At 42.1% G+C, this 12,936-nt stretch overlaps 1 protein-coding gene across 1 annotated transcript in view; it reads left to right on the forward strand.

Annotated features, from left to right (window-relative positions):
• TMC3 (transmembrane channel like 3) overlaps positions 1 to 6,138 on the forward strand; it is a 45,112-nt gene extending 38,974 nt beyond the window's left edge. Inside the window, exons 21-22 of the mRNA XM_068538031.1 lie at positions 1,632 to 1,881; positions 5,319 to 6,138. Of these exons, the coding sequence (XP_068394132.1) occupies positions 1,632 to 1,881; positions 5,319 to 6,138 (1,070 nt within the window). The remainder of the gene's footprint in view (positions 1 to 1,631; positions 1,882 to 5,318) is intronic.
• The last annotated feature ends 6,798 nt before the right edge of the window (positions 6,139 to 12,936 follow it).

Genomic DNA, 12,936 nt, shown 5'->3' on the forward strand with positions numbered 1-12,936 from the left:
GTAGGAGAGAAAAAGAAGCACAAAAATCTGAAGAAAACCCGTAAGAACATCTTGGCCTTATTCACTTTTGTGTACTTCCTCTCAATGGCCCGTTTTTTCCTTGAAAGCCCCCCTCCCCAGTTCTCTGCCCCTTAGGTCATGTCCTCTCTGGCCCTGCCTGCAGAGCAATGCCAGGTGGGCAGGTCCAGCCATGAAAAGAGATTCCCTGGTGTGAAATCCAAACCCAACGGGCACACTTCTTCCCATCTTCCCCAGCAGCACCTGGACACACTTGTTCCCATATGGGCTCATGCCCCCCTCCCCAGTTCTCTGCCCCTTAGGTCATGTCCTCTCTGGCCCTGCCTGCAGAGCAATGCCAGGTGGGCAGGTCCAGCCATGAAAAGAGATTCCCTGGTGTGAAATCCAAACCCAACGGGCACACTTCTTCCCATCTTCCCCAGCAGCACCTGGACACACTTGTTCCCATATGGGCTCATCGAGGGAAAAGGAAAGAGCCTCCCTGTAGAAAGAATGATAATACAAGGAGCACAAGTCTGGTGTGGGCTGAAGGGAGGGGAAAGTGGGCAGGTGCAGCTCAAAGGAAACATGTCTGCCACTTGGAGCCACTAATAAGATCAGTGGGCAATGGCAACATGGCGTACGTAGTCCATATTCTTCCTCAGAAAATAAACAAAAATGAGACCCAAAAAGGCTTTGTTGGCCAACTCCTTTGTCTGCTTTAATGCAGAGCTAACTGGGAGAGATGTGCTTCCTTCCCAGAAAATGCCTGAGTAAGAGTCATGAGGCCTAAGGGTTGTGTTTGCTCCATCCACTTCCTCAGAGAGCAAGCCTACCGATGAAAACTGCTATGGAAAGTGACACGTGCACGCTGCTATATTTAAAATAGATAACCAGCAAAGACCTACTCATAGCACAGGGAACTCTGCTCAATGTTCTGTAACGACCTAAAGGGGAAAAGAATTTGAAAAAGAATAGGTACATGTACATGCGTAACTGAATCACTGTGCTGTACACCTGAAACTAACACAGCACTGTTAATCAACTATACTCCAATATCAAATAAAAAATTAAAAAACACTGCTATGGAAAGAGACTGCAGCTCATGTTATAAAATTCCACTGTAATTATCAAGTATTATTTGCCAATGAAGCATAATTAAGTTTAGTTCAGGTTGCCGTCAAAAACTAGGATTTCTATAAACTTTCTCAGGATAACAATATTGTCATCTAATGTTTTTCAAGCCCAAGACCACACTACTTTTCAGAATGCTCTGTGAACTGTTTCCAAAAAATCATAATTATCATCTAAGCTTCATTGTATCCATTGTATAGATAAAGAACCAGAGCCCCAAAGCTGGTGAATAACCCACTTTGCTAATGGGGTCATCAGATGGTGCATGTGTAAAGCCTCGGGGTTCATTTGATTCCTCCTACACTCCCTTCCAGCTCCAACTCTCAGTGAAGAAATGATTTGAATTATGAAATGTTTGTCACCCATGGGGTCAGGCGTATCTGCAAGTGCACACAACTGTTTGTAGACCCACCTGTTGGAAGTCAGGACACTTGCAGCGAAACCAACCTGAGCGTGTCCCCCCTCAGCTTGTCTTCCCCTCACCCTCTCTCTTCCTGCAGCCCGCATCCAAACCCAAGACGAAAGCACCAAGAGGTTTCCAAAGGACAGCGATTTCGGCAGCCAGCTGTCCTCAGCTCACTCGGCGACACCTCAAAACAATGGCAACGTGGTCAATTTCGACTCATCGAGTAGCAAGAGTAGCAGGGTGGAGACCATCACCCAGCCCACGCCCCCGAGTCCCCAGCCAGGACCAGGCAGTCCCAGCTTGCCTCTTCCTGGCATCTCCAGATCTGGGCGCAACTCTACCAGGTGAGTTAACTGCAGCTTGGCAGGAAATCTGCCTCCTGGGTAATACTTACCAGTGATGGCCCAGAGCCATTAAGAGCAGGATAAAAAGCCATTAGGGACGCTGAAATGTTAGGGACAGCAACGGATAAGGAAGGATTAGGTGATGAAAAAGAGCAGGAGACCAAAGCATTATTTTCCCATTGAGAAGAACACAGATCTTTCAGAGCAGAGGAGACTGTCCCAGTCATCCAAACCTGATGGAGCGTTTTAGAAGGATAAAAATTAGTTCTTATTTTTGTTGTGTTTCTTTCCAAATATAAAATAAAGTTATAGTTCAGTTTTTGTGCATCAAAAAACAAAAACAAAAACAAAAACAAAAAAACCATTAGGGCTTCAAAGGCCCTAACAGGTTCAGGAAGTAAGAGCCATTAAATTCCATTTCTGCCTGAAGGCCACAAGGCCATTTCTGCCTGTTGACAGCTGGTATTGAGAAGAAATGAGGGGACAAAGTTTGTCAAACAGGACAAATTCTTCCTCCTTGGCCTTCTGCCCTATATCCTATAAGCAAACCTTCCTGCCAACCTAGGGTATTTATTTCTATAGCCTAAGAAAAGAAAATGCCTTAAAAAAAATTTTTTTTTTCCATTGGGGACCTGGTTTAATGAAGAGAGGGATTAATTTTAATTAGAATATTAGGTGTTTGCTTGTCAATGGCAACAACACTCTAACTCAAAAAATTCCAGATTAGCATAATCCAAACACGTTTGTATTGTAAAGAATTCTCTAGTATCTAATTCAACAAACTTTTATTGAGAATCAACTCTATCGTACTCTCTGTGATGGATACTACAGATTAATCAGAAACATCTCTGCCTCCAAGAGTTGAAAGTATAGTGAGAGAAGGATGTAGTTAAATATTAGATAATGTGATCAATGCTATGCTTCTGTGATAAACAGTATGTTTTCAGAGGACAAGGGGTGTTGAGATAAAGTCTACGTGGAGAATGCATAAATATTTCATAGGAGAAATCATATTGGACTTGGACCTTAAAAACGAAGTAAGAGCTCACCAAATGGAGAAGAATCAAGAATGTACCATAGTGTTGAGTAATAAACTGGTATTAATGAAAAGTCATTTTTTTAAATTAAGACTTTAAAAAAAAAGTTCTTGTATTTCTGGGATAAACGACACTTGGTCACAGTGTACGATTCTTTTTATTTATTAAGAAAGAAACTAGAATATGTTCCGGAGCATTCTTGGTTGGTTACAGACAGTATTGCCTAAGCCATATACCAGTTTTTTTAAAAAAGTTTGCAGCTCTTAGTCAATTAATTCCCTCTATTAAAAGGAGACAATGACATTTGTCGTAAAAAAAAAAAAAAAGTGGTTACTCTGTGAGGTGATGTATGTTAATTAGCTTGACTGTGGTAATCATTTCACAGTGGATACATATATTAAATCAAGTTGTACACATTAAACATATGCAATTTTTATTTGTCAGTTATACTTCAGTAAAGATGGGGAGGAAAAGCTCAATTACTATTCCACTGTCTAGATACGCTATGACTTCTTTAACCAATCTCCGTTTAATATTTTTTGGGGGGGATATAGAAAGAATGTTATAAAGAAAACACAAAAAATTTAAAAATAAAAAAATAAAAACCAAAAAGAAAAAAAAAGAATGTACCATAGTGGAGAATAAGCATGAACAAAGGTATGACGTTATGAAGAAGTGAGGCATCTTTGGGATATGACTGCAGCAAAGGGAGCCTGGAGGGAAGCCAGAGATGACGCTGGAAAGAAGTGTAATACAGACCACTAAGGCCTTTGAGTCTCTTTGGAGTTGGGACTTTATCTCTTTTTTTTTTTTTTTTATTGAAGTATAGTTGATTTACACAGCAGTGTTAGTTTCAAGTGTACAGCACAGTGATTCAGTTATATAAACATGTGTATACATATATATTCTTTTGCATATTCTTTTCCATTATAGGTTATTACAAGATACTGAATATATCAATAGTTCCCTGTACTATACAGTAGGACCTTGTTGTTTAAATTTTTTTTATCTTTTATTTTTTCATTCCAGACTGGCTATATTATTGGCAAGATCTTTTATATTTTAGTTCCAGGCTGGCCAAGTTATGGGCAAGATCATTGTATGAGTCAATTATTTCAGTTGTACCTACACATAAGAAAGCAGTAGAACCCTGCATTCTTTTCAGGGAGGTAGGACATCTAGAAGGATGCACTGACCCTAACTTACACGGAGAATTATATCTGATCTGAATGTAACACAGTGAAAGTAATATAGATAATATATAGGAGAGTTGTTTGGCAGGGGTAAGGGGTGAGGTTGTTTTGTTTTTAAAGACAATGACTAAGTGAACAAAGAATTCAAAATCTTGCTATATTAGGAGTTGTCTTCATGTATCTATTGGGCTTTGGTACGGAGGAGAGATTCCAATAGTCCTGGATAGGTGTCGACTGAAAAAAAAATGCACAACCTAAAATTTGAGAATTATGTTTTATTTGGCGGACTTACTGAGGACTGTGGTCTGGGACACGGCCTCTCAGATGGCTCTGAAGGACTGTTCCAAAGAAGGAGCCAGGAGACACAGCAGTTTTTGCTGAAAAAAACCCCACATGGTTGAACATCAAAGCCTTACTGCTAATAACAAAAAGACAGACATTTCAAGTTAATGATTTTAGTGCTTTTCTATCTTCTAGGGAAATATGCAAGAGTCTGAGCTCATTGAAGTTATTCCTTTGATACACATCTTAACTATCTAGGGCCAGTGTCTCCATCCCGAATTCCCCTTAGGGTACACCGTCAGGGCGGCCGCAGTGACCGATGGCTTTACATCCTTTGTTTTCTGAAATGGCAGGTGACATTCTTTGTCCACATAGGCTATGGGGAGGAAGTGTCCAAGAACCTGGACAGCTGCATGGCAGAGATAGTGAGGGGCAGTGTTCCCAGCATGTGCTCCACAGTTCTTAGGTCCACTATGTGCTCCTGGACAAAAGAAGGTCTCCGTGATGAAATACACCAGCACAACACTCTTTGCCCTCCATGGTGATTCATGGTGCACATTATCACGTTAAGGGTTCTGAGAATTCCAGCAGTAAAGAAATCTATTTAGCCCAGTTCCCCAAAGCCTCCTGTGCATGCAATCCACTGGACACCCATTAGGAAATTTTTTTTTTTTTTTTTGTCCTCGCTGCACGGCATGTGGGATCTTAGTTCCCCGAGCAGGGATCAAACCCGTGCCCCCTGCAGTGGAAGCACGGAGTCCTAACCACTGGCCCACTGGGAAATTCCCCACTGGACACCCATTAACATTTCAGAACAAGTTTCAGTGGAAATGCAGAGAACTGCTGTTCTGGCTCGCAGTGCTGGGACAGCATAGGGGTCTGTGAGCACCAAGGCTGCAGGTGTTTAACCACCTCTGTCTTTCAGGTATCCACGTGGCCTGTGTGCAAGCACAGGTGATCTTTACAGGAAGAGATCCTGCACACCTGGAATGTTTACAAAGCACATCGAAGACGTTCACTCGGAGCCTCTTTTCCCAAAAGACCTTCAGCAAATCGACCATGGATCAAGGGTCTCAGCCTTGGTGCCACGGGGTCGTAGGTCTCGTGCCCCCAGATACTATATGGTTAATGAACGTGACCCTCACCAAAAAAACCATTCAACTTTCTGGCCAGAAAGACGTTTCAAGATAGACATCTTTGGGGACCCTGTGGAGATGTACCCCAGGAACATGCAACAGTGTATGCCCTGGGCCTCTCCACAGCTCAGTGAAGAAGAGGAGGAGATGCAGAGGAGAAAAGTGAGCAGACGGGCTTTCTACCCACGCTCCCTGACCGACCTCCACGGGGCTCCTCATTTTTATGTTGGCAAAAGTTTAGGAAGTCAGGGCCTGACTCCTGAGCTCCAGAGACGGACGCATTACAAATCTTGGAATGATGGCGTTGAGGGTCAGCTTGACCGGCCAATGTATGTGCATAAAAAGCCACGCTACCGGAATTTCCAACACCCCCAGCACCCTCTGAAGCCCAGAGTTAAGGCCAAGTTTGAGCCATCCGTCACAGAATCTGATTCCATGTCGGCAGCATCCAGCAGTGACCAGCAGAACAGCAGCACCGACCAGTGTCTCCAGGTCGCCCGCAGCCAGCCCAAGTTTCCGAGGTCTGCGGGCCAGTTTGGCAGGAGGAAGGCCATATCTAGGCAGGAGCTGACCACAGATCTGAATGACCTGATTTGTTCAAATGTCTAGGGCCTTCTTCTGGCGTCCCATTCATAGAGATCAGAGGCCTATTGGAATGCGGTGCAGCGTGACAAGTGTATGGTCCCTCCCCTTCTGGGAAGAGAGACAAACACACCCAGTAGGTGAGATCCGTGGGGCATATCCAGGCACGTGGCCTGCTGGCTGCGGCCCTGAGAGCCACAGGGCTATGACTCCCTAATCTACAGCAACCATACACAAGTGGGGGGGGGGTCTGTTTCCGGGGGGTCTCTTTGGGTCCAGGCACTTTAGGCCATCATTTCAAAAAACCTCAGTCCTTGACCTCCATGCAGGGTGACCCCAAATCATAGGCAAGCCAGACAGCTGATCCAATTACAGAAGACTCACCCCACGTGTCTGCCCTTGTCCTGAATCTTAGGAGTGGCCTGATCGTATTGTAATGTTCTCTTTCAGCATACAAAACTCAGTCCTCCCTGCTAAGCACCCCGAAATGAGGTGGCTGCCCTTAAAGATTTCACAGTGCTTAATTACTTCATATCAATAATCAGTTTAGTCATGACCAGAGTAACTAAAATTTACTGAGAGCTTACCATACTGTTTACCCAACTATCTATCTGTATTAATTAGTCAGGATACTTGGGTTGGAGGTAACAAAATCCCCAGGGTTTACTGGTTCCTTTAACTGGGAGGGTTGAGCATCAAACTGGCTTCAGGCTCAGTTGGATCCAGGTGTCAAACATCTTCAGGATTCTCTCTTTCACCTCTCAACTCTATGTCTGTTTGTTGACCTTGTTTTCTCCTACTGCTGACAGGCTTCCTCCATGTGGTAGCTGGAGGAGGAATGCACAGCCACAGAAAATTCCAGGTTGATGGCACCCAGCCAGTGAGCCCCGGGGAAAGAACAGAGCTGCCCCTCCCCACTTGACGTTATCTTCACCTTTATGGTCAATGCCTCTTTCACTGGCATATGCGGGGGTTGGGCAGCCATGAGTGTCCAGCCTTCCGTGGTTAACCAGACGTGCACCCCTATTCCTATTTCCATGGTAACTTTTTGCTTTAAATTGTGTCTTTTAAGTTTTCTGTCTCCTCCAACAGATGGTGAGTGCCTTTGGGAGAGGAATGGTGTTTATTCATTTCTGCAGCCCCGGTACCTGACATATAACAGATACTGTACTTGCTTTCTCTTGCTGCATAACAAACTTAGTGGCTTAAAACAACACTCATTTATCATCTCAGTTTCCATGGCTTAGCTGGGTACTCTGCTCAGCGTCTCAATCAAGGTGTCGGCCAGAGCTGACATCTCATCTGAGACTAGGGGGTCACCTTCCAAGCTCATGTGCCTATTGGCAGAATTCATTTCCTTGAGGTTGTAAGACTGAGGCCCTCTGCTCCCAGAGGCTGCCCACATTTCCCTCCCACATGGCCCTCTCCATAACGTGGCTCCTTGCATCTTCAAGGCCAGAAAGAGAGGGGCTCCTGAGCTTTGAATCTCTTTCTCCCGGCAAGATGTGGACTCTGTTTTAAAGGACTCACCTGATTAGGTCAGGCCCACCCAGAGTAATCTCCTTTTGATTAATGCAGAATTAATTGGTCAGAGACCTTAATTACATCTCCTAAATAACTTCAGCTTTACCGTATAACAGAACCTAATCATGGGAGTGAAATCTTACCAGATTCACAAGTTCAAACACACTCAACAGGAGATTTTATAGGAAATGTACACCAGGAGCAGGAATCCTGGGGGCCATCTCAGAATGCTGCCTATCCTAGGTACTTAATAAACATTTGTTGAATGTGAATGGATGGATGAATAAATAAATGGACTGTACTAATGAGTGAATCATGAATGACATGGTAACGGGATTATCTTCCAAGATCTACTGCTAATTCTAACCCCAAAGAAAAATCCAAGTATATGTAATGCCATTTAAAAGTAGACGCAGATGAACACTCCTCCCCAAATTCATAAAAAAGTGTGCAGTATTTTCCAATTGCTTGACAGTGCTTAATTACTTCATGTCATGACCTCCTGACCATGACAGATCCAGGAGGTTGTGGCTTGTTCAAGATGAAATGCTCTACCTGCCATGGGAACGTCGTTTTGTGATACAGGTGCCCACAGGAGTTCCATGATGAGGGTACCCTCTTCTACATGCTTAGTCTGGGGCTGTAGCCAAGAGCTCCCTGGGACATTGAAACATATTTTGGAAAAGCCTGGCCCTGCCTCCAGGCACCCGCAGGAGTACTTGTATCTGTGTGAGAGCAGAGAGGATCCCATTAGGATTAGGGGACAGCAGGCGCCGCAGCATTCCTAAGGAAACACGAGTTTTGCCAATACTTCTCCAGAGCTGCAGATACGTTCATCACCTTTCAGCGAGCAACATAGCTCACGTGCACTCCAGCACTTAATATTCGGCTACGTCTTTTTTTTGTGTGTGTCTGAATTTTCTTTTACTGAAGTATTACAGAAAAGTATACAGATCATAACGGTATGGGATTGTACTGTTCTTGAAACTTTTCTGTAGGGTTGAAAATATATTTATTATTTTAAAAAAATTTTTATTGGAGTATAGTTGCTTTACAATGTTGTGTTAGTTTCTGCTGCACAACAAAGTGATGGGCTATGTCTTTAATTTAGAGAAATTTAAAAGATGCAGAAGAGCACAGAGGCCAGAGTAACAAGCACCCATCCTCCCCCCGTGTCAACAGCTATTGAAATTTTATTTCCATCTAGTCATTTCGTTATTATTATTAAAGAAAATATGACAGATGTCATCAGAAGCTACTCTAATCCCCACACTTAGTTTCATTCCCCTCAGGCTGCCAAGGCACGTGCCACGCGACACGGCGTGTGTCCATTCAGCCAACTGTTTATAGCTATACATGTTGTGTGTGTGCATGTGTGTAAATATGTATGTATACGCATCCATAAACAATATGTAAGTATGTCTTACTTAAGTAAATGCTATTATACTGCACATATTGTACATATTTATGTTTCGGAGGTCTGTTGAAGAAATATGCAGATCAAGCTCACTTGTTACATCTGCTATGTAGAATTTCACCATTTGAATAAACTACACGATATTTATCCATTTCTTACTGATGCACGTTGAAGTCATTTCCACTTCTTTGCAGCTAAAAGTAATGTTGCACTAAACATCTTTTATACAGCTCTATGGCACATGTGCTTGTGTTGACTTAGAAGTGGATACTGGTACTTTTATTTTTTTCTTTTTTTTTAAATTTTTATTGAAATATAGTTATTTACAATGTTGTGTTAGTTTCAGGTGTACAGCTATGTGATTCAGTTATACACACACACACATACATATATATTCTTTTTTAGATTCTTTTCCATTATAGGTTATTACAAGCTATTGAGTATAGTGTCCTGTGCGATACAGTAGGTTCTTTTTGATTACCTATTTTATATGTAGTAGTGTGTATATTTTAATCCCAAACTCCTAATTTATCCCTCTACCCTCTTCCCTTTATGGTAACCATAAGTTTCTTTCCTACATCTGTGAGTCTATTTCTGTTTTGTAAATAAGTTCGTTTGTATGATTTTTTTAGATTCCACATATAAGCGATATCATATGATGTTTTTCTTTCTCTGTCTGCCTCTGTCTACAGATGAACTTATCTACAAGACAGAAATAGAGTTACAGATGTAGAAAATAAACTTACGGTTACCAGGGATAAGGGGGGAGGGATAAATTAGGAATTTGGGATTAATAGATACACACTACTATACATAAAATAGATAAACAACAAGGACCTACTGTATAGCACAGGGAACTCTACTCAATAGCTTGTAATAACCTATAATGGAAAATATTCTGAATCACTGTGCTGTACACCTGAAACTAACACAACATTGTAAATTAACTATACTACAATCAAAAAAAAAAAAAAACTTCTCAAAAAAAACCAGTCTGGTAAATATCTTAGCAACTTAAGGATGATTCTCTCTGTCACTCCTGTTTCTGAATTCGTGAATGCCAGGAAACTCAGAAAAAAGTTTTCTACACGCCTCTAGAAGGCTAACTCCCCTAGTCTGAGGTAGTAGTCCTGTTTTCCTGCCACTCTGTATGTGTGTGTGTTTTTGTGTTTTCCTCCTTTTTAGAGTTTGTAGGTTATTGTGTATGTGTTTTAATCTTTACCCATTTCACGGTAACCACTGCATATCCTTACAGGAAGTAGGAATCGGTAAAGCATGAGTATACATGTGACCTTCAGAAATAGAAACTGGGCGTGGTGTTTGCCATAGTTCTGCCACTTACTAGCTGTGTGGCTTTGGACACCCCATGTGATCCTCAGTTTCTTAACCTATAAAGTGGGAATAGATGTCTCTACCTGTGAGGGTTAAATGGCACAGTACAGGTAAAGTGCTTAGGACAGTGGCTTGCCAGTGAATACATAAATACATGTATGCTTACAGACTCGATTCACCTAGCAGCTGCCTGAGCTAACTAAGTAAACACACATACAGTTCTTCATCAGTGACTAGGTAGAAAGCAAATACTCCATTCAGGAGCTTTCAGGATTGGAGCACTTGGACACTTGGGCCCATCCCCTTGATGGTCTGGCGGTGGTTTGGGTTAGAAGTCTCTGGGCCCCCTGCCACATATACACCTATTTAAAATTCATCTAGGACTTCAGTGAGGTCTGCTTTGGACAACTGGCTGACTTGGAGGCCCGAGGACCTCATGGGTGGGGTCTGATCAATGGAATCTACAGACGTCAGTTATTCCTTCTACCCTGTCAGCTCTGAACTGCAGCCTCAAGGAGATTGCTAAATAAAGAGCGACCCCAAGCTGGGCTGAGCAGCTCTGTGGGCAGCTCCCACCCTCCCCGGCTCTAGCCAGATGCTCTCCCTGCCCTGTCCTGGCCTCCAGAGGCAAAACAGACCCGAGGCCTGCCTACAGCTGTCCCAACTTCACCCGTCTCCTGCTGCCAGTGTGTACCAGCCTCAGGCATAAACAGTTTGCTTCTCCAAATATTTCATATATACCCAGGACTGGCATTTTCTGGCAGCAAAGATTAAAGTCTCTTATAATGCTAGAAAAATTTTAAAACCCGTGCTCCGTTTTGTAAGTATAAAAATCTCTTAAACGTTCGATGTCTAGCAAAAGTCGCTTTCTACAGCAAGGCTAACTTTCCTGCAGCTTTGTTTTCATAGTGTGTTATCCCCAAACAAAATTCTAATAGGTTCCAGACTGAGAGGGTACGGAGCTGCAGCTTCCTAGAAATATTCTGCATTGAATTTTTTAATGACGCTTTTTATTTGTTTAATAAGTTTTTAAAAAATTTATTTATTTATTTATATTTTAAACTTTGGGGCACGTTGGGTCTCCATTGCTGCATGTGGGCTATCTCTAGTTGCAGCAAGCGGGGGCCACTCTTCCTTGAGGTGCGCGGGCTTCTCATTGTGGTGGCTTCTCTTGTTGCAGAGCACCGGCCCTAGGCGCGCGGGCTTCAGTAGTCATGGCACACGGGCTCAGCAGTTGTGGCTCGCGGGCTCTAGAGCACAGGCTCGGTAGTTGCGGCGCACGGGCTTAGTTGCTGCGCGGCATGTGGGATCTTCCTGGACCAGGGCTCGAACCCGTGTCTCCTGCATTGGCAGACAGATTCTTAACCACTGTGCCACCAGGGAAGTCCCAATAACGCTTTTTAAATTTAAGAAAACCTACATGTTAGTAATTAATATATTAAGCAGTATATGATGATATAAAATGAAAAAGAAGTGTCCTGTGGCATTACCCCCTCCTGTTAACAGTTTATTCTATACCTTTCTAGAAGCGAATATTCCAAACCTATAGTACATATATAAACATACATAACATATATGTAAACATAAAAATATAATCATATATAAGCACATCTCTAGTTATTTCTCTTTCTCACTCAAGATATATATTTATGATATATGATATATATCATACTATGATATTATATATAAATATTTATTTACTGTATACCAAGCACCATTCTCATTGCTATTCATTCATTAAATCCTTTAACCCACATGTCAACCCTATGAGTTAGTACTACTATTTTTCTCATTTTCCAAATGAGGATGCAAAGGTCTGGGATGGTCAGTTATTCACCAAGGTCACAGCTAGTAAATGGTGACACTGGGATTTGAACCAGGGCACTCTGACTTGAGCCCTGACTCTTATTCTTATCTACAGTACTGCTGTCCTTCAATTTACATTTTTAAAATATATATAGTGTATATTTTTCCTGTTAGTACACATATAAACATTTTATTTGGTGGGGTAAGAATTTAAATAATTTTAAGTTATTTTAAAGTTAAGTTTGAAAATACCATTTGTTTCCTTCATAGACACTGAATTGCTCTTGATTAAAACCGTCCACTCATATCCGTTCATACTTCTAGTTCCCTAGGCTCTATTGAGCATTTCCTGTCTGTTCCAGCCCCACCTTTTTTCATCTGGGCCACACTATATTAATGGCTACATAATAATCTAATAAATGGATATCCTGTAACTTTGTTTAATCTATTGACAAACACTAGGTTGTTTCCAGTTGCAAGATCAATCTTATACATCTCTGTGCAGGAGTTGCTGGGTCAGAAAACAAGTAAATTAAAATTTTAATACATATTATTTTGCTCCCAGAAGGTTACATAAATTTACACTCTCACCCACAGAGTGTAAAAACAACTGTATAAAGTTGTGTAAAAACAACTGTTTCTCCATACACTCACCAACATGGAATTAACCGCTGTCAGATTTGTCAGCCTCTTGTTTGTCCTTTGTTTGTCCTCTGAAGGACAAACCTCTTCAGATCTGTCCCTCA

The sequence above is a fragment of the Eschrichtius robustus genome, chromosome 1 (genome assembly GCF_028021215.1).
Source record: "Eschrichtius robustus isolate mEscRob2 chromosome 1, mEscRob2.pri, whole genome shotgun sequence".
Lineage (NCBI taxonomy): Eukaryota > Metazoa > Chordata > Mammalia > Artiodactyla > Eschrichtiidae > Eschrichtius > Eschrichtius robustus.